This window comes from Salvelinus fontinalis, chromosome 13, assembly GCF_029448725.1.
Source record: "Salvelinus fontinalis isolate EN_2023a chromosome 13, ASM2944872v1, whole genome shotgun sequence".
In the NCBI taxonomy this organism is placed as follows: Eukaryota; Metazoa; Chordata; class Actinopteri; order Salmoniformes; family Salmonidae; genus Salvelinus; species Salvelinus fontinalis.
The window spans coordinates 50,510,467-50,532,763 of NC_074677.1; the positions used below are offsets into that span (position 1 = coordinate 50,510,467).

The 22,297-nt window shown below is 45.3% G+C and overlaps 2 protein-coding genes across 2 annotated transcripts in view; one reads left to right on the forward strand and one right to left on the reverse strand.

Moving 5' to 3' along the window:
• LOC129868891 (pyruvate carboxylase, mitochondrial-like) overlaps positions 1-22,297 on the forward strand; it is a 99,090-nt gene that overhangs the window by 46,226 nt on the left and 30,567 nt on the right. The window contains exon 10 of the mRNA XM_055943214.1: positions 4,703-4,885. Coding sequence (XP_055799189.1) covers positions 4,703-4,885 — 183 coding nt within the window. The remainder of the gene's footprint in view (positions 1-4,702; positions 4,886-22,297) is intronic.
• LOC129868893 (leucine-rich repeat and fibronectin type-III domain-containing protein 4-like) lies at positions 5,728-18,389 on the reverse strand. Its single transcript, XM_055943215.1, has 3 exons — positions 17,584-18,389; positions 13,983-15,692; positions 5,728-11,948 (listed from the first exon to the last, which is right to left on the reverse strand). The coding sequence occupies exons 2-3, from the start codon at positions 15,671-15,673 to the stop codon at positions 10,862-10,864; spliced, it is 2,778 nt and encodes a 925-aa protein (XP_055799190.1). The 5' UTR covers positions 15,674-15,692; positions 17,584-18,389; the 3' UTR covers positions 5,728-10,861.

The following is a 22,297-nucleotide window of genomic DNA, read 5'->3' on the forward strand; positions in this document are numbered from 1 at the left end:
CTTCGCCACAATGTTTCCTCTGAGATCCAATCTAATTAACGGGTCATATTTGATACTGATCTAGTCTCCCAGGCACGCATCCCAGACTCATTAGTCTTCTTGTGTGTGTGTGTGAACATTTGTGAATGTGCATTTGTTCTGTCTACTTGTTGTCTCCAACTGGGGAATGTCAGGTTGTGTATGTTTTTGCAGCATCTAGAGAGCTGCTGTCTGTGTTTTTTCCCCTGCCTAAACCTTGAATTATTAATAATGTCACTTTCAACTGCCATGTAGGTTACAAGTCTCGTAAGGGGTGTCCATGGAGTGAATAGGTCTTTGTGTCTCTGTGTGTCTCTGAGCAGGACGGGGCATGAGAGTCCTTTTCCTGATCTCTTAATTGCCTAACTGCAGCTGTGGTACAGTGCTGCTATGTCACTGGGATTTGTTGGATCCGTTAAAGTGCGTCGGGACTCAGTTTTGCAGGGAGGTAAAATGCTTACTGATGGGAGAGCAGGGTTTCCGTTAGGAAAATGTGGCCCCGGACATTTGACTAGCAGCATTTTCATTTACCAGACATTTGAGAAATGCACCTGACCCATGTGCACTGGGTGCAAAACCGGATTTGGGTGTCCACCCACGATGCTCAGAATGACAGAAATCACATTTGGATTATGGCGTCCTTCTTACCGAATTCTGATGCGCATTCAAATGTTAGAACATTCCACATTACATTTCTCTCAGCCCACAAGACGAGTAATAAACAGCAAAATCACTAGCCTGCCAATCTACTATCCCCCATAGTAGAATAGAATCTATTCTGTTGGTCAGCTTGTCGTTCTGTGCGAGAAATAAATAGCCTATTCCAAACAGCCTCTGGGACAGTTGTTGGACAGTAGATCCCAAATTCATACATCCAGTAGGCCTAGGATATATAAAAATGTGGCTGATGCAACAGATCAGAATGTCTAGCTTTAAAATATTGATAAACTTATTTCTTCACGTTTTATAAGCACGGCAATGGAAGTCTTTATAAAAGAATTGACTCCACATTTGGTTGTATTTTGGCTAGCCTACTTTAGAGCAAGGTAAACATGTTACATAATATGTAGTTAAATGCGCAGGTTTCAAACAATTAAGTAACGTAAACTCACTCACTTTTGTACATCGCCTTGGTACAATTGACCTTATTTTAGCTCCCCAAAAATGCAATACTTCCAGATCAACTGTAATGTCAATACCTTTGTAAAGCACACTTTCTCCCCTTTCCAACAAAATAAATGACATGACCTAAACGCTGCCCGTTTCTGCATAATTCAAGCGACAATGAGCCCCATCGGGTCTTTTTAAAAATGGCGGGTGGGGAAGCAAAACTAATGCATGATAGTGAGGAGGAGAGATGTTGTGTGGGAAAATCGCTTTTTTTCACTCGATCTGTCCAACTTATCGCCTCTAGAATGTAAATAAAACACTATAAAGAGTTTATATAATGTGTCATTACATACCTATTTGAAGGTTTGTGTCGAATTTGAATCGGGTTTTTAGGACGGTGCTAAAGTGATCTTCAGAAGTAAACAGTTTTTTTGAGAGTCGTGATCGCTTGCAGTGACGACGCAAAATATGACTCGGTATCCCCCCTTACCCCCGTCACTGTCCATTTCTTGTTTTTAAACGATGAGAGTGCTACACCTGGTGGAGAGAGATTGTAAGACAGAAATAGTAGCTATATACATGCTGTACGTTACGGCATGACAAGTCACGATGTAACGGAGGGTCCGTTTTTTTCCAACTATTCTCCAATACTATAGAGCCATTACCATGTCGATCAACCCTTGAATAGAAACCTAGTTCACACCCCAGATTTTGAAGTCAACACAGTCGCTACAGTCCCATTTCGTTTTCTTTGCAGCCTCGTTTGAATGTCGCGGTTGCGCACATTTGTACGGAATGGGGTGAGTTTACGTTAGGCCTATATGTTTTCAAAATGCATACTACCGCCAACTCATTGCAAAGTGGTGTGATGCGCCGAAGCCTGCCTACCGTTATACGCAATTTGAATGGGAAGTGCGCTTCAATTACCAGTTGAGAAATGCGAGTAGAAGCTCTTTTCTTTTTTTTTAATGTTTTTTTAAAACGTGATTTCATTTAGAATTGTTGCGTGATGATTTGGCTTCTAAAAAGCATGTTTCACTCCAGCAGCAACAGGAGCAGTAGCAGCAGCTTTTGCTCTGGCTGACAGATTTTCAGCTTAAACCAGGCTCTGTATCTGTATGCTGTGCGAGTGTGATAGTCGTTATGAGTCTTTAGGCCTAACGAAAATGCACACCCAAGTTAATTCAACTAAATGGTGCAAATGAACCCATAAACCGATAAGCATGACCAGTCGAATGTATTTTCATCATTGAATGGGCTAAAAAAAACATTATTTTTGCGATTTGATTAAATCATTTATCTGCTTTTAATTATTATTTTTTGTCAAAAGCCAGCCCAAAGGACACCCTGTGGGAGAGATTTGAGTAGTGTCCACATTATATCAGCAGTTCAACTAGCCACACTGGACATACACATTCTCAGGCAGAGCTTTAATATATTTACATAAATAATTTGAGTTAAAAAAAAAAAATATATATATATATATATATATATAATTTAAAAGCAGAAATATCTAGCAGCAAAAAGTTTGTTCCCCCTAGCTTGACCGTAAAGACAGTCTGGTCATATTGGGCTTCATAGTGCAGCTGATCTTATTCCACTCCTGTGTGTGACGTTGGCCAGGTCGACAGGAGGTGTTCAGTAGACATGCTGAACAAGTCTATCTGGCATACCGTGTTCCTCCGGAGGACCCTGCCTCTGTTGTAGATGTGCTCTACACAGCTGGGTAAGCTTGGGCAAACCTTCGGTTCAACTTGTCAAACTGACAACGTGTTTGACGTCGTCTCTAAGTGAGGGAGGCAGGGAAGGAGGGGAGATGCTAAACACAGGTGTTGTGAAACCTTTTGTTGGACTGGCAGTTTTTTGTTTTTTTGTCCGGTTGGATGGGTCCTAGAGGGTTTGGTGTTAGAGGCTGCAGCGTGGTACGGGTACATGCTTGTCAAGGAGGTTTTAGGCTGTGAATTAGTGTAGGTGTTGTGACCTACTTTTGAACGGAGGGTTGCTGTGTCTAACGATTGAGGGGGGGGGGCTGAGTGGAGTTGGATTGGCAGGCCGCCATCTTAAATTGCCCTGTTGCCTTGACGACAGAGGTTGAAGCGTCGCACACGCATCCTGACAGAAACGAGCACGTTTAGACCCCCTCAAGCCTCCCTCCCATGATGCAGCATGTGCTCCAAGACCAGAGCGCATTTAACCTCGGATCAGTTTATTCTCCCAGACAGAGCGCGAGAGAGAGATGCAGGACAAACACACTGAGTCTGGCCCGAAAGGTTTTAGTCACTGTGCTGTGGCAGCGTGATTGGACATCATCCAGTGTTACCTTGGCGCCATGAGGTGATCTCCTCTTTCTGCCACAAATACTGAATGTTGTTTTTTTCTGACATTGTCCATTACTGTGTTTGCTGTGGGCTTCATCCCTCCGGGTAGATTTACGTTAATAAACAGTGGTAATGACGTTTATCAGAAAATTCTCTATTCTTCAATTAGCCTACTGTTAAAAAAACAATCAAACACAATCATAGTTGTAACTTGCTCATTTGGTTACCTTTCTATATATTAAAACCACTGGCACTATCCCGAAGTGCAAAATTGTACTATAAAACATTATACAGCTAAGATTGCGATATCCTATTCATATCTAATTGAGAGATTTGGAGAATTGAAATGTGAGCGCTCCAAGATACACAGCAGCGCCAAGGGTGGGAGCAGCACACCGCGGAACACATCATCTCTCCCAGTTCCCCTCACAACACGAGGGCTGGGGCTCTAACGCTTGCAACGCAGGTGGACATGTTTAATTGTGTTGGGAGGCTGTTTGGCTGCGATTGTTCTGATTTGTGTAAGGGTCCTCCCTGCAGTCCCTCTCACACAGTGAGAATGAGGTTAACAGTGCTTTAATCCCTACGCTGGGAGGCACACGAAGGCAGAGTGATGGGCGCTTGGAGGATGAGGGGGTGACTCTTATGGAGCTAAACACGATTTTCAGTTGCATTTTCAGTATGCCATTTTCAACCAATAAAGATATCAGCACAGCACGGTAATACCAAGCTTGAATAATTCAGTGGTTCAGTGCCAACACTATGTGTCACCCATTTAAGGGCAATATCTGCTGTTTGGAAGGCTAGCTTTTTATCCTTGGTCTGTTCTGATATTGCACAGAGCCTAGCCCATGACTTTAGGAACGTCCTCTCTCTTGTGTGTCTTTTCAATCAAACCTTTTCATTTGGAATGTTAACTTTACTGACATCCTGTGAGCTTCTTTTTGATTAAAAACAATCAAAAGTCTTTAGAATTTTAATTGGCCCATGAAATGCAGCTTGTTTAAAGGATATCAGCTAATTAAACATATCGCACAGCTACAACTGAGACTACCACTGACTAATTGAGTGAATTGACAAACATGAAACTTGGAAAAAGGTTGAGTGTTATCAAAGGATATGAATTGCCACATTTGTAAATGTGCAGGTACTTCGTACATACTGCGTATCAACATGATTGTTCTTTTCCTGACTCCTTTCTTATCTGTTGCATTGCTGCCTGCATACCCCGTAATTCTCCTGTCCCCATTCTTCAGGTGTTCCGGACTGGAGAGGGCATGGGCATCCGTCTGGACAGTGCCTCCGCGTTCCAGGGGGCCGTCATCTCCCCCCACTACGACTCCCTCCTGGTCAAAGTCATCGCCAGCGGGAATGACCTGCCTGCCGCCGCTGCCAAGATGAACCGGGCGCTGGCAGAGTTCCGTGTCCGCGGGGTCAAGGTAGGGTCATTACCAACAGCGCGTCGTGTGGCCACATTAGCCTTTTTTTATTCTGCAACTGCTCGACTCAAGTAGTAAAGCAGTATGATATATGAGGTGGATGGCTTCAAATCTAAATATATCCGGTCATCAAGAATTTAGAACTTGTCAGAGAACCCGAAAGTGCATGGAAGTGCATCTTTTGAAAGTACCCTGTTTTACACTCACCTGAAACTGTCTGTATGTGTCATTACTGTGTTATGGTCAGGGAGGCTTTTGGCATGAGATCCTTAGTAAGGGAAAAGCTACATAGTGAAAAGTGCTGAAAGTGGCAACTCTGGAGAGGAGAGTCGTGGAAAGCAGGAGCTCCATGAAAAGGATGTCAGAAGGCTAAGTGAGCAGGGAGAATGAACTGTGTTGAGGCCATTACGGGCCGTTAAGGCCAGTCAGGTCATCTATGCCTTGATGATGAATCTGGTTCTGATCAAAGGCATTTTAATCACGACGCTACTGTACTGCAAGGTCAAGTGAGCTCTGTTCTTTCTCTGTTCGTAGTTCCATCTAATCCAATCCACGGGCCACAGATCAAGTCAATGATGAAACATTTTCTCCACAAAACCTAGATTTGTTTTCTTGCAAGAAGCGCATCTTTTAAATGGCACCATTTTAAGTGGCCAATTATTTAGTAGCAAGGGGAAGTAGAAGCTAATTATACAGGGGATGGGATGGCTCATGTGTAAGCATGTGACAGAGGATGAAAGGCTAGCATATTAGAAACATTCAGACAGGAGGAGTCTACTTTCAACTATGTATCGAAGAGGGCTTTGGTTTGGAATTGTAAAGTAGAGAATCAGAGATACAGATCAGTGGGATTTCTTTGTTTATTCGATACTAGTGTCAATAACAACATGTTCACATGAAAGCACAGTATGAAAGGCAGTAATGGCTGCCTGGATGTATTTTTGTCGGCTATGTGAGAGGAGATTCTTGTACTGCCAGCCTTAGTTTTCCATGGCTCTAAATGAAACCTTTGATTGGGGAAAGTGTGTGTGATTTGAGCGAGGGTTAGAGGCAGCAGCTGCACCATGGCACAGCTGAGCTTTTGAAGGGCATGCAGCGGGGCAACTCTCCAACATTGATCAGTGGTGGAACTCTGGTCTTCGGACCGTGTCCGACCCCCCTTCACACACTTGCATTTCCTCCCCCAGCCTCTTCAGACCTCCGCCTCCTGCAGCGTAATCCCTTCTCTTGATCGTTCTGTTTCAGCTTGTCTAGTTTCCCCGTCCCGGAGTTGTGTCCCTACTCCCCTCCTCTTTTTGACCTGTACTGATGCAGTGTGACAGACTTCTGCCTTGGAGTTGTGATATTTCATTGCTCTTTTATTTCCCCTATCTTCAACCCCTCTCGGCCTCTCCCTAACCCTCGCTTCCCCCAAGTTTATGCTCTCCTCTGCCCCGGAGGTGTGTTGTTGGCATGAGGATTTGCAAAGGCAGCACTCCAAAATATCAAAAGACATTTAAAGCTGCTCCAGATCACCCCCTCTCTGCTCCACAAGGGCACTAACAAGCCAACTGTCACGTGTTCATGGCGGATTTTCACTTCAGGACGGGTGAACAAGTTCAAACCCATGTCTGTTGCCCAACTCCCTCCCTCCATTTCTTTGCGTGTGATTAATTTCCCTCGCTGCGTAAGCTAAACTCTTTCTCCCCATTTCCCCCCCTATCATGCATCCCTCCTTTCCCATCTCTCATGCTGTTCCTCCCAGTGGTGGAAGGCCACTCAAATCCCATCAGGCCGCAGCAGTGCCTCTTTTTTATTAAGCAGCTTCAAATAGCTCATTTATTTAGCACTGACACCACCAGAGATTTAATTACCTGTTCAAATAAGAGCCAAGTAATTTCCTCACCAGCACCATTAGGTGTTAGGAAGCAGAGGACTTGCTGCCAACATCTGCGCAACATATTGGCTGGAAAAACTGTCAAACTGTGATACTACCCTAGCCATAGGCAGCGCAGGTGCCATGTTTTACCAAATCCCTCATGATTTGATGGTGCGAGAAAAGAAAGAAAAAAATCCCTAAACATGTTGAAATCCTGTCAAAAAGTAAATCCCACAATGTCTTTTCTGGGCGTAGAAACAGACTGTGACTCTCCGAAGTTGTGCTTCAGCAAGATCTCAGGTATTCCAGTGCTCATGTCCATTGTTCTGTTGTGCTAATAGCTTTGCGGTGTACTGTAGGGATGCCGATGCACCTTGGGAAGACTAGCCAACAGTACCAACCCAATGTCCATTACATGTAGCTCTGTCTCACTTTGCAGCTGGACTATAAATTGGCTTTAAATGGAGTTTTCTGACCCCTCTCTCATCTGCAGATAGAAATCGTGCCTTTCGTGCTCTAGAAAATGACTCTCTTGGGTCCTACTCGAGGATTCCTGTGCCCACCATCAGTTTTATCTATTGTGTCCCCCTTTCTCCTACCTCCTCCTCGCCCTCCCTCTCTCGCCCTCCCCTCGGTTATGGATGTACAGTGTGTACACACACACACACACACACACACACACACACACACACACACACACACACACACACACACACACACACACACACACACACAAGGATGAGAGCGAAGACGAGGTTCTTGAACAATTGAGATGGGAGCACAGGTTATTGCCAGCTTGTGTAACTACTATGTTCCTTTACAAGTAGAACCTGAAGATGTGGCTTGTGGTCCATACTAAACACTGTGTCGAGCAGGAAGAGTGGTTTTACAAGGGACTTTGAAGCCCTAATCTGCGCTAAATGGTTCCCAGAGGTGTGACTGGTGTTAGAGGGAGATATAGCGAACTGAAGCATGGAGTAGCGAGATGGGGAGAGGAGTTGTGTGAAATTGAGATGAGTGGGAGGCTGCTTAAAGCGAAGCGGAAGATGTTGTGTGCAGGCAGGCTAGAGACAAATGATCCCGTTTTTTTATTTCTTACCTCGCTCAGATGAACATATGTGATTTTATTATGTATTTTTAAAGTTTTTTTGTTTTTTTTTGTTAATGGGATTTGAAATCGTTGCCGCACTCTGCCTCAAAGCGGGATTGTGAATTAGGGGTGTTCAATAAGGATTTCACAGCTGTGACACTTATTGTCATCATACCCCTCTCTGCTTACCTCCCCTCCACACTAACACCCCACACTGCTCCTCCACAAACAGTCTCTCTATGCAGTGTAGTGATGAGACATTTGTAGGACCAGGGTAGCAGATAAACACGGATTTTAATGATGTATGCAGCAGTCTGTTACTGACCACTTAAACATGCATGTACATGAGTCATTTGCATGAATAATACTTAAGCCCTCCAATGTTCATTCTCTCTCCCCCTCGCTCTCTCTCTCTCCCTCCCTCTGTACCTGTCTCGCACATTTGTCTCTCGCACACAAATAGAATTGTACTGAATTGTACGGCTACATGAATTTCCCAATTTGCATCTGGTGCTGATTTCCACAGCATTTGCTTTTAGGAGGGTTGTGATTCCCTCAAGGAACCAACCACAAAATGTCCAGAATACTGTTCGAGTTCTGTCTATATATTGTAACGAAGCTTGTCCAAATGGCCATTTCACTTTAAAAATTAAAAATAAAATGGAGACTGATTGTGGTGGATGAAGCTGCCTCTTTTTCAAGATTTTTAAATTCATATTGGTAGTTTTATGTGGAATGAGTGTCAGTCTCTCATCCACTTTCTCACGCAAACAGACATCCACCCACACACTCGTCTCCTCTGATCATAGGGTGTGGCTGGGGTAGAGGTGCTTCAGCGTGACGGGGAGTATATATTTTAAATTCAAATGGGAGAGTTAGAATGCTGGTCTGTCCTGTTGAATTACCATGTTTTCTGCTCAAGTCTCCAGTTGTGAATAGAAAACACCTTGGCTCTACATCTGAGATGGAAAAAGTCAACGCTGTCACTTAAAATCGTTTTCCGTCTGGCTGTCTCACAGGCAAAGCCTCGGGAAGACGTTTGGGGGGCAGATTAGAATTTTTTTGCCCGTCGATGAACAAAATTGCAGCTACCCTTAACATCGTCTCGCGGCTAAGCACGTAGTCCTCGGCAGCTCAGTCGTAATGCTCAAAGCGTGAGAGAAAAAAGGTGTTTAGTTTGTCAAGGTAGGGCTGCGTTGGTGTCCAGACATGGACACACTGAAGCCTGTTTGTGCTGCTATCGGAACAGTTGTAATGACAAAAAGAACAAGGCGTGCAAGGACTGACCATCAATTATATCAAAGTCATATTTTTAACCATGTTGAAGCTATACAGTGTTTATTTACATTTGCGTTGTTTACAAACTTTGGAATTAAACAAGCTTGACTGAATCAAAAAAAACTTTCTTTGGATGAAAAAAATAAAAGTTCCCCCCACTACAGAGGGTTATATCGGTCAACTAATACAGGATTAGTTAAGTCCCCGGTGCACTACTTCTGTGAGGGGGGAAATGTATATATATTTTCTTTATTCTGATTTTTTTGGGGGGGTGGTGTATTTCAGCACCCGTACTTCCCGCAGCTATGCTCACAGGTAGGGTTTTATATGCAGGGGCAGAAAACGGCCAGCCTGCGTGAATGACTTGGATCGTACGACACTAAAGGAAATAATGACTACTTAAAATAACTGCTTTACTTTCTTATCCAGCATATTGGAGATGTCTGAGCTGTTTCCGAGATGTTGAACTTCTCCTGAACTTAACTGCACAATCGTATCTACAGCTTAGAACACTGTAGCTTTAACCAAGCTGGTCCTGTTAACTGGGAAGAAGTGTTACAGTAGTTTCTAAAATAACCACCAAGATCTGCCAAGCTGGGCCCGTTGTCCACAAAGCGTCTCAGATTACAAGTGCTGATCTAGGATCAGGTACCCAGCTGTCCATATAATTGTATTTATTATGAGCTAGAAGGCCAAACTGATCCTAGATCAACACTCCTACTCTGAGAGGCTTTGTGTATATGGGCCCAGATATTAACTGGACTTGTCAGCAGAACGTGATATATCTGGGCTCTACGATGTGAACAATGGTTGGTTGTAGAACCGCAGGTCAGTAGTTGCAGCACCGCTGGGCAGAGTTCACATTGTGTTTGTGTGAATTCTCCAATCAGCATTTTTTAATTGGCTGAAACAGGTCAGCAGTTTGCCTCTGGCAAGAAAAGAGGAAACGGATGCACGCACTTCTCTCACACTATCTCCTTGTCGTCTCACTTATGTGTGAATGTGTGTATCGGCCACTCAATCACACAGCTCATGCTAATTGAGCTCGACGGGGCTTTTGCGGCTATGAATGTATACTACAGAAAAGTACATGACAGATGGCATCAATAGACGTGGCATAAACCAACTCCCTGTCTACTGCGTTATCTCCGAGCTCCTCCCTGACGCCAGGCATCTCTTCTGCTCCCCCCAGCCAGTGTCTCTACCCCTTATTCTCCCCATCTCTCTCGCTCCCTCTCAGCTAAACAAACACCTCTGTGTTTGCAGATAGGCTGCTTCCTGCTCTTTGCAAACAAACACATGATAATTGACTGGCATCTGATTATCACAGTTGTCTCGTGTACCAGTTTGAGGCCTGATTTACCCAGCGGTTTGGCATTCAAAGTCGAGACGCTGCTGTTGAGTGGTGGTTGATTTATTTACTGTAGTAATTCATTAATTTTTTAATTAATCTTGTTGAAACAAGTCTCAGGTTGTAATCCCCATACGTTTGGGTCGTCGGTATCTCACAGCTTTAGACCAGCAGACATCATTATACCTTTTTTTTCTCACAATAGTTGTCACTCCCATCTGTCCACACCATACGTGGCATTAGCTCCTTCACCATGTGCTATGTTCCTTGTGAATGCACTGTGTGCTTTGATAGTTTCTCGTCCTTTTTAAGCCAAATGGCTTTTACATCCACCTGTCCACTGTCAATTTATCCATTTGTCTTTGTTTTGTTCCTTTTTGTCCCTCTGTCATCTTCACCCTATAAAACACTCTCTTCCAGGTCTCCAATGTTGTCAGCCTCACTGGACTTAGAGTTGGAGGTGTTGTGGGTGTGCAGGTAGCCATGTGTGAGGGCAGGTGGGGGGTGGTTGCTGCCTGTGCTGCTCGCTGAACTGGCTGTTGAGGCACACTGGACCAGCATGCCCTGCACCGACTGGCTCCTCCTGGTCCATATCACACTCAGTTGCTTCGCATATCCGTAGCAGGTTGTCGTGGTGATCTCGCCCACGTCAAAGGAGCAGCTGCGTGTCGGCCCTAGTGGCGGGCGATCTCCCCTCCTTGAGTCCTTCACGCGCTCCAACTCCTCCCCCTGGGCCTCAGAGTCTAGGCTGCATATGGAGCCCACCATTTTGTCCAAGTCTCTCTCCTTCTCCTCAGAGTGGCGCAGCTTGAGCTTGCCTGAGTGTTTCGGGGCCTTGTGAGCTCGGGGATGGGGTAAGGTCTGGGAGGTGTTGGCAGGGGAGTAGTACAGTGTCACTCTCTCACTCTCAAGGGTGAAAGGGGGGAATCCTTTCCCCCTCACGACCACCTCCAGCCCTGGCTTCTCACCCTTTCCCTCCCCACTGAGCTGATCGGAGTCAAGCTTTGGCTTGGTCTTGTTCTTGGCTTGGGGTTTGGTTTTCAATGGCAGCGGCTTAGCCTGTTGGCCAAGAATGTTGTTGGGCAGAGCCACCATCATCACGCTCCCGTTTCCGTTGGTCTGAGCGTAAACATCCACTCCTTCCTTGGAGGGCAGGAAGTCGTCATGGTGATGGGCAGGGTAGTGGCCCTCGTCTTGACAGTCTCCACAGACACGGTGCCTTACCATCATCGCCACGGTGAACACCAGCAGTGTTACCACGATGACCCCCCCCACCATGACCGTCAGCGTGCCGCCCAGGAAGTGGGCCTGCAGGGATCGGCACTCTGGGAAGTCCTCTTTGGTGCTGAACTGGGTGCAGCCTAGGACCTTGGTGGTGGCCAGGGTGGACACCCCATCGTCAAAGATGGCCAGGACACACAGGCTGTAGTCTGCTCCAGACACCAGGTTCTTCAGCAGGAAAGAGTTGCTTGTAGGCGGCAGAATTCTAACAGACAGGGAAGGGTGGGGGTGTACAAGAGAAAAGGACATTGAGCCATTTGCTGAGCAGAGAAACAGGATATCTGAAAGCGGCTAGGAGAGGGAGATAAATCGAATGAAATGCAATAATCTACAATACAACGCCTAAGAGCTAATGATGATAATGTGCAGCCAGCTAGAGGGAGGAGGCGTCTGATCTGCTCCTTTGTTGTGTAAATGGCCTTAATCAATAATACTCTGCTGTAGAGGGAGAAGGGTAATGGAGACAATGAAGGATATTCAGGGTAACTGGAGGCCGACTTTACCGGAGTCTATTTCCCAAACTTTCCCCCCTCAGAAACGTGTCATGCCAAGCAATGAGCTAGTCAAGACCAAGGTGATGACACATACTCACACCCCAATTGCCACCGCCCCCTCCCCAAACAATCTACGCCAGGAAGCGGAAGATACGGCAAACACTCCGCCGTCTTAAATCTTTTACCCAGTCTCCCTACTTTTAATCTCACCTGGCTGGCAGTTAACCTTCCTTGAGCCCTTGCTCTCCCTCCATTCCTCCACACTATCCTCAAATTATCTCTAGCTTTGGGTTACAAATCACTTTAAAACGTTTACTTGTTTACATTCAGACATTGTAATGGAAATTGGAAAGATGGGCTTTACTCGAAACATTAACTCCAAATGTGCAAGCTATTATCTCCATGGGGTTTATATTCTGTGAATAACTTTGAATTGTAAGCTCTATTGAAAACCTCTCACAGGGATATGCTGTTCAAACAAATTAGGGATGCAGTCCCGGGGATGGTAGAACTTAATGTTTGCTGTCATCCCTCTTTTATTTAGCAATAAAGACTACATATGCCTTGGCATATACTAGGCACCGAAATGGTGTATTTGACTACTTTCACTTTGATCTCGGGAAGGCTTGACAAGCAGTTCACCTGTCCTTTTTGAGACGTCAGTGAATTATGAGCCGTGAAACGATTATAGCGGCAATTCCCATTGTCCTCTTTGAGAACATGTCTGATATCCATCAGGGGAGAAGGATGAAGAGTTAAATCATCCTGGCTACTTGCTGAAGGGTATGAGACTGGTCTAACCATCACTTCAGTCTCTCTCCGCAGTACCTCGTCATAATGCTCCAATGTACCTGCTCTTATTTTTATTTTCTTTCTCTCACCTCCATTGTCTGTGGTCAAACATAGATTCTCATGCAAGGAGTGTGTTAGATTGAACAAAACGACTTGTTTCCTGATGACTTATTCCATGAACACGACAGGCTAGAGATGCAGTTCCCAAGGAAAAGCGGCAACCGGAGAGTGGGTAAACGAGAGAGAGAGCTGGAGATGACGGATTGGGAGGCTTTCTTCCTGTTTTTCATTTTCCTTCTGACAGCATTCCGAGTGTGTGTGCGCGTGTGTGTGTGTGTCAGTGTGTTTGTCGACACACTGTCCTGACAAGTCCTTGAGAATCTTTCAGTATTTTATATAAAACACTGCATCTCTATTTAGCTACCTCTCCCTCCCTACTTCCACAAACTGAAGTGAGTGGGTTCAGTGTTCCCTAGACCCAAACCCCCTATCTCCCTATTTATCTCCATTTCAGTCAGCGGAATGGGATGTGACACTGTCCTCAGATCTGCAGCTTGCGCTCTTATAAGGAGTTCATCCTCCTTTCCCCCCGAGTCTTCAGGCTCTCTCCTTCCACCGCCCCATCTCCCTTCCGTTCCCTCTATAAATACCTTGCCCTCTTTCATACTTCTTTTACAGTCCACTATGGCTGCTCTCCTTTGTTTCATGTGTCAGGGATGGTGTGTCATGTTCATCACCCCTGGTCCCTGTGACTCAAGAACACTAAGAACTCTGGTAAATGTAGAACCTCAGGGGAGTTTTTGAACATGACAGTGTTACAATAGAGGAGGACATAGGGGTGTTTTCTTTTTTTATTTTGCATCTAGCCTCATTGATGATCTATTCATGCTTGGCCAATTGGGAACTGGCTCTCGGGTTGTGCACAATTTGCTTTGTTACTGAGAGGAGCTTACCTGTACACCAGGGCGTCGTCTGCAGTGCAGTTGTACTGGATCTGGTACATCCACACCAGGTACGGCCCAGTGGCACGGCCCAGGACCCAGCGCACCTGGGCAGAGGTGGCAGTCACCCCCAGGACTCCCACCAAACGCTCACTGGTGCTGGCTTCTGCATCCCCCCGCTCTCCGCTCTCCCCCTCTCCTGTGGCGTTCTTTACAGAACCACCACCACCCTTCCCGTTCCTTCCAGACCCTCCTGTTCTCCCACTGGAAATGTCTGAGGAGCCTGGGTCTCCACGAGGGTTGGTGAGGGGGACAGTGTTGTTGCCGCGGTGAGGGAGGGGGATGATCTTGAGGTCTATCAGGGCTGTAGCCTCCCCGGCAGCGTTGATAGCGATGCAGGTGTAAGCCCCGTCGTCACGCGCCCGCGTCACCAGCACGTCCAGGGTGCCATTGTAATAGGAGTACACACGGCTGGAGTTGGCCACGATGCGGTCGTCAGGGGAGATCCAGTGAATGATGGGCTCGGGGTCACCGATGGCACGGCACCTCAGCGTTGCCCTCTGGCCCTCCAGCACCCACAGCTTGTTGGAGTGGCGTGTGATGAGCGGAGGCTCACAGGTGAACTCCTCCTCTGGGATGGACCAAAAGTAGCGCCCGGCCAGGTGGACAGGGGTGGCACACGTCTCCATGTCGTCGCCGCGGATCAGCCGCCTCAGCCACAGCAGCTCACAGTTACAGTGCAGGGGGTTCCCCCCGAAGCTCAGGCTGATGACAGCGCTGTAGGGCGTGGGGCTGACCACGCCCGTCTGGGATCGGGAGAACAGGGGGTCGGGGGGCAGCGTCTGCAGCCGGTTGGACGTCATATCCAGGCGGGCCAGCTTGTAGAGTTCGCCGAAGGAGCCCTCAGCGATCTGGTCTATGAGGTTGTGGTCCAGGTTGAGGGTGTGCAGGCTGGCCATGTTCTGGATGGCCTCCCAGGGGACCTTCCTCAGGTTGTTGTAGGACAGGTCCAGATCCTCCAGCGTCTGCAGGAAGTCATCGAAGGCCTCGGCGGAGACTGCGGTCAGCTGGTTGTTGTTGATGATGAGGTGCTGTAGGTTGGTCAGGCCGGACAGGTCTCTTGGCCCCACTATGGTCAGCCGGTTGGTGTCCAGGTGGAGTGAGCGCAGGCTCTCCAGGTCAGCGAAGGACAGGGGCCGCAGGGTGTGGATGGTGTTCCTGGACAGAGTCAGTTCCACCAGGCCTGACATGTTGGCAAAGTCCACCCTGCCCACCTCCAGGATGAAGTTATCTGCCAGACGGAGCTCCACGGTGCGCCGGTCAATGTCAGGAGGGACGAACAGCAGGCCCTTGTTGACGCAGAGCGTGCTCAGAGACTCTGAGAGGTTTCGGCACACACAGTGGAAGGGACAGATGGAGACCATGCCCCAGGTCTCTCCAGCAGACACGCCTGGGCCAAGTAGCGCAGGGAAGACACAGGAACCAGTCACCACGGCCAGCCAGACTACCGTCTGTGGGGTCAGAGGGCAGGCAGGGGGTCTCAGGGAAGGTCTGGTCACCTTTGGCTTGAGTTTAGGAGGGGGTACGGTTCTGTCTGGGTGGACCCCTTTTAGAGAGGTGCGTTGCTTTGAAGGCTTCCAATAGGATTTTGAGTGGTGTGGCGCCAGGTATGGGTGTAGTATTTGTTGTTTGGATTTAGGCATTGTTGTGCTGGTTATTCACCTATGGAAGTAGAAATGGGACATTGTTAGATCCCTCTTGTTCATTGTTTTTTTTGTTGATCCAGTGGTGTTTAGATCTAACAGTGCATTAGAGGTATTGGATTGCGCAAATGCTATTCAGAGTTTTAGATATTGACAATCCACAAACATGTCAGTCAACACTGCTTTTGTAATCTGGGTTGGTATGGTTCAGCTGCTATGTTTGTGTAGGCCAATGTGTGTCTTTTGCAATTGTAATTTCAATGAGATATAAGGCTAGATTGAATATGAACCTTCCAAGCCTGGGATGTTTTCCCAGACAAGACGCTGTTCAGTGGTTCTGGGATGTGGCCATGTCTACTGAATCACACTGTTACTGGGGCCAAGTGTCCTTTTGTTTGTTCTCACCCTCCACTGCCTACTGTGTTGTCACGAGGGATTGCCCTGTTAACCTGATGCCTTAATGTGTGTGACGTGTAAGTGTGTCGTTGTGTGACGTGTCGTGTGTGTGTGTGTGTGTGTCTTAAGTGTGAACATTAACACGCATCTACCATCTAATGAGATGGAATAATAGGGTTGAAAACCTGACCAGAAAAGGCAGGCCCTAAGTGAAGTTGAATAGGGGTTTGTAGTGCGACTGACTCTCCAGGTCATTATGTGCAAATGGACTTTGAATGGAAGCCTAGTCGCTTGAATTGTCTGAGTTACATCACAAGGCTGATGATTGTGATTAATGTGACAGTGTTGTGCTTTTCCACGGCGGCTGCATATCGCCAGGTTGAGAATTATTCAATTTGTGCTCGTTTGAGCCTTATGCAAGGCAAGCGTCTTCTGCTGTCACGCTCACAGTTAGTGTATGTGTTTGAGGAAGAGTAAGAGGGTGAGATGAAGGACCCACAAGGGAAATAATGGATGCAACCTATAAATACCTATATGTGGTAGACTGTTTGTCTCTACGCGTGCCATGCATGGTGTAATGATCTACATAGACGCCTTACCGACAAATGTTGTTGTGTGTGTAAAGTGGGGTTGAGGTGTGTGTGTGTGCTGTAATATTTTATGCTATGATAAAAAGCCATTGACTGGATTACCAGAAATCTGTATATGGGGTTTCCCTTTGGACCTGTATGTTTGAGGGGGGAGGGGGATGCATGGTAACGGGGTTAATTCACCATCGAATTAGCCTAATAAGCATGATGTTATATACCTTTTTGTCTGAGGATTTGAATGGATTGTGCACCCCCCCCCCCCCCCCCCCTTAGTTCATAGTCAGTGACTGAGGCGTGCACGGGATTGGTTTGTCCCCTACAGTAGGTGACTTGTAGAGGTGAATGTGAATACCCTGTTCTCCCAAGCAGAATCCCTAGGGCCTCATTTACATAGCATTGTTTTAAAGAAAAACAACCTGCTGGCTATAACTGACCGTCTTTCCAATTTGCTTTAAACCCTTGTTATACTGTTGATTTTGCTACGTTTTCCTCTCCTGACTCAATGATTGATGACTAAATGGACCTATTACACCTTTTCCGTGTTGTTGCGTCACCGCCCCTCTGTCCACCTATCCATATTCACTTTGACATGAGCTCAGGTCCCAAATCAACATGCCTATGAGAGATGTGATGCTTGTCAGTTTCTCTGTTTTAAGCAGTAAGGCATGAGAACCCGGGGATTATTGTGTGAATAACTCCTGACTATGTGCTGTTCTAAGGCCCGATGCGGAGCTGATGCTAGGTCAGTCCATTATATACCTCCTCCGAATTATGTGCAAGGATTAGCAGAGGGACATGGGCACCGATAATGAATTTCTCGCACAATGTGCATTATAGTCTGAACAGATTGCGAGTTAGATGCTATCTCCTTATGATAAACACAGGGGTCTGTTTTACTGTGAAAACAAATTAATCTTAACTTACAGAAGTTTTGCTGCTTATGCTGTTCAGGATGCCACATCCATTGATTCGTTCTGATAACTGAGGCGTGAATCAAAATAATCCGATTTAGTTTTTCAAGCATGAGCCCGGAGGTTTTCAGAGACAACAAGCTTATGGTTTCTAGATCAACAACAGATTTGAAATGTGTGAAACATTTCATTCTGCTTCACCACATTTATCCTCCTCTGTCTCTTATCTATTCACTAATTGCAGTCTTCTCCCAGGACAGTATCCAGTCTCTTCAGTTTACTCTGTAGTTATTGGTATTCAGACCCCTCTTCCTCTCGCTGTGCATCTATCCTTTGCAGAAGCAGCGAGGCTCTAGAACATCCCCAAGCCTGTGTTATCTCCGTGTTGAACTGCCTTTCAAACGTAAAAAAAAAAAAAAAAATCCTCTCTAACCCCCTTTCTCCTCCTAAATGGGCAGTTCAGTTTCACCACTGTGTGGGAAGGTTAATGATGCCTTCTCACTCCCTGGTTCCTTCCGTCAGGCTGCCTGTTTTGTGTTAGTCCTTCAGACATGCCCAGGGAAAGGAGCGGTGCTGTAGAAGTGGAAGGCTCTCAACCATAGATGTCAACGACCTATAACGATTGCATGGTTCACCTCTGTGGTCGACGCGCTTTTTCACAACTCAATCAATGGCTTGTTTTGACGTTATTTTCCCCTGCCGTCCTGTGCTGTACTAGTCTGTGATTTGTGGATTTCGCTGCAGCGAGCCTGTGTGTGATCGAGAGAGAGACTGCAATGTGTGTGCTACTGAGAGAGGACAGCGGGAGGGGAGTGGGAGAGGGGAGAGTGTGAGAGGGAGGGGGAGAGAGAGCCTGAAGCAGTTCTGGCTTTCGATAGAAGGGGGGAAGATGGAATTGGAATGGCTAGGAGAAAATGCAGAAAATGAGCGTAGGAGAAATGAATCAAAATGAAGAGGGTGTAGGAGGAGGTAAAGCCAGCAGTTTCACCTCCCCCTTACCATTTATTAGCCAAACAGTCGGGGCCAAAGTAAGAGACGGCTTCATTACTGCTTGGATGAAAGCAGTCCGCGTTCTATTTACACAAGCCCTTAGAAGATGCAGACTGGTCAGCTTGTTAGCATTTGGTGGTTTCCTATCTGCATTGCCTGTAGAACACTGTTCAAGTGAGAAACATTATGGAGACGCTGTACAGTAGCCTAATCGGGCTTTATGCTGAGGTTTCTGAAATGGGATATTGCAGTGATAGTACTCGTTGGTTACTATCAAGAGGCCTGTTTGTTAAACCAACAATTCTACGTTTAAGTCATTACATAAATGTTTGCGCTATAATTTGTTGTTTACCTTGAATGATGTTATGATGAAACCTGTTGTTATTCTTAGATTTGTTTATTTTCTTGACATGGCCAAATCACTGTAATTTGGCACACAGGAACTAGAGGTCATGAATAAATTGGTCAAAAAATAATGGTACTGATTGGCCTATAGGTGGCACTGTTTATAAGCAGTCTCATATAAACCCTCATAGCCGCTGCCCCGTTTGACCTAGAGACTTGAAACTTTCTTAGTAGGCATCTTTCCTCATGCTGAACAAATTTGCCTCAAGGACCGTCAGGATAGATTTTCCTCCATCTTGGAATTTTGGGAAATCTTTGGAACTTCTCATGATCCATGAGTCAAAATGTATGTAGGCCCATAGTACACCTCTTTGTTTGAGAAAAGCTAAGGGATTGGTTAAGAGATGGCTCTTATTATTGACATATCAGGAAATCAGATTTTACATGTCCATTTTAAACCCTTTGTAAATCTACTCCACAATGGCATATCAACTGGAAATTTGTTTAGGGTCATCAAGACATTACCATGATGATGAATCATGTTAAGTTTGGCAGTGATATCATCTGCTTGATGTATCCACTCACTACCAAATGCGGTTGTGAGAGGAAGCCCAGTAGCCGGCAGTGAAAGAAAATGAAACAAGATGGGTTTTGGCCGATATTCTGAAAATATACAGTACCAGTCAAAAGTTTGGACGCACCTACAGTGGTTCCTCCTTCAAAAGTTACGAGCTTACACCGTGGGACTAGGAGGTACCCAGTATCACGGCTGCATTGCTCCAGACCACCACAAGAGGGAGTTAGTGCACTCAATATGCATTTGGGTCCCAAGGGTTTTATATGACCAATCCTATCGAGTGGTTCCAATGACAAATTTGACGCGAGCCACCTGTTATAACGAGTCAAGCTAAAAATGTACAATTGAGAGGAATATGTTAATGTAGAGACAAATGATTGCATGTTTTTTTGTCATGAAGTTAATTTACTAACATTGCTATTTAGCAAGTTAGCTGACTAGCTAACATTAGCCAGCTAGCTAGCTAGTGTTATGACATGAGTAGGAATTTGTAATTTGTGTTTCATGTTTTAGGGACTCCTGAGAGAACCAGCAAACCAGGCTGTTGTCTTGTGGAACAGTGGATGTAAAGAATCTAGCTAGCTAAAGCATTTACTGCAAATTGAATGTACAATTTGTGTTAGCTTGCCTTGCTTATATTTGCCTTGCTTATATTTGCCTTGCTTATATTTGCCTTGCAATACAGCTGAAGTAACATAGCTAGTTAACTATTTATTTACCTATTGTGTAGTGGAGGATAAAAATAACTGTATGCCTATGGATGTGTAGCTAGCTACAGTATGTAGCCGATCTGTGTATGTAGCCTATCTATGAACTGACCGTCACGTTGTACAGCGCCATATTTTCTGTTCCATCCTAACAGAAACCCAGATTTTTTTTGTTTTTCATGGAATAGAAACACCATAATATTAATAATTAAGCAGGTACCAGTCAAAAGTTTGGACACTCCTACTCATTCCAGGATTTTTCTTTATTTTTTACTACTTTCTACATTGTATAATCGTAGCGAAGCCCTCACAACTAACACATATGGAATCATGAAACATGGGACCAACAGTTTACATGTTGCGTTTTATATTTTTGTTCACTGTACAACAGCTGGTGAGCTACGGTGGAGCAAGCGATGATTGTGGGCAGACAGGCTCAGCTCCGGCTCTGATTATAAACAAATTAATTCTTGGCTAATATGTTGGCATGCATAGCCTTTTTTAACCAATTCTGTTAGTTATTAAAAGAGGAATTTTGATATTACCGTTATCAACACACTTGTCACTCCCGGTTTAACAACTCTAAATTGCTTTGGCCACGTAGGCTTAATGTTGCCTAAAACTTTGAAAGATCTGTTTCATCGGACACAATCAAAGTTAACATACAGTACCAGTCAAAAGTTTGGACACACCTACTCATTGAAGGGTTTTTCTTTATTTTTATGATTTTCTACATTATAGAATAATAGTGAAGACATCAAAACTATGAAATAACACAAATGGAATCATGTAATAACCATAAGTGTTAAACAAATAATAAATAATCACAGTGGTTCTAGAGGGTGCAACAGGTCAACACCTCAGGAGTAAATGTCAGTTGGCTTTTCATAGCCAATCATTCAGAGTTAGAGACAGCAGATGCGGTAGAGAGAGCCCAAAACAGCAAGTCCGCGACAAGGTAGTGCATCCAGTGAACAGGTCAGGGTTCCATAGCGGCAGGCAGAACAGTTGAAACTGGAGCAGCAGCAGCATGACCATGTGGACTGGGGACAGCAAAGAGTCATCAGGCCAGGTAGTCCTGAGGCATGGTTCTAAGGCTCAGATCCCCAGAGAGAGAGAGAGAGACCGACTGCGGTTGGAACCAAAAATCTCAAATTTGGACTCATCAGACCAAAGGACAGATTTCCACCGGTCTAATGTCCATTGCTCGTGTTTCTTGGCCCAAGCAAGTCTCTTCTTCTTATTGGTGTCATTTAGTAGTGGTTTCTTTGCAGCAATTCGACAATGAAGGCCTGATCCAAGCAGTCTCCTCTGAACAGTTGATGTTGATATGTGTCTCTTACTTGAACTCTGAAGCATTTATTTGGGCTGCAATTTCTTAGGCTGGAAACTAATGAACTTATCTTCTGCAGCAGAGGTAACTCTGGGTCTTCCTTTCCTGTGACGGTCCTCATGAGAACCAGTTTCATCATAGCGCTTGATGGTTTTTGGTACTGCACTTGAAGAAACTTTCAAAGTTCTTGACTTTTTCCGAATTGACTGACCTTCATGTCTTAAAGTAATGATGGACTGTCAATTCTCTTTGCTTATTTGAGCTGTTCTTGACATAATATGCACTTATTATTTTACTAAATAGGGATGTCTTCTGTATACCTCCCTTACCTTGACACGACACAACTGATTGGCTCAAACGCATTAAGAAGGAAAGAAATTCCACAAATGAACTTTCAACAAGGCCCACCTTTTAATTGAGATCCATTCCAGGTGACTACGTCATGAAGCTGGTTGAGAGAATGCCAAGAGTGTGCAAAGCTGTCAAGGCAAAGGGTGGCTACTTTTAAGAATCTCAAATATATTTTGATTTATTTAACATTTTTGGGGGTTGCTACATGATTCCATATGTGTTATTTCATAGTTTTGATGTCTACACTATTATTCTACAATGTAGAAAATAGTAAAAATAATAAAGAAAAACCCTTGAATGAGTAGGTGTTCTAAAACTTTTGACCGGTAGGTGTAAAGTGACTAACAGGATAGATGGTTTTGAGAAAGGTCAATCTGAGGAAGATGTCAGCTTGACGACGAAGCATCAGTCAGCTGTACTCATC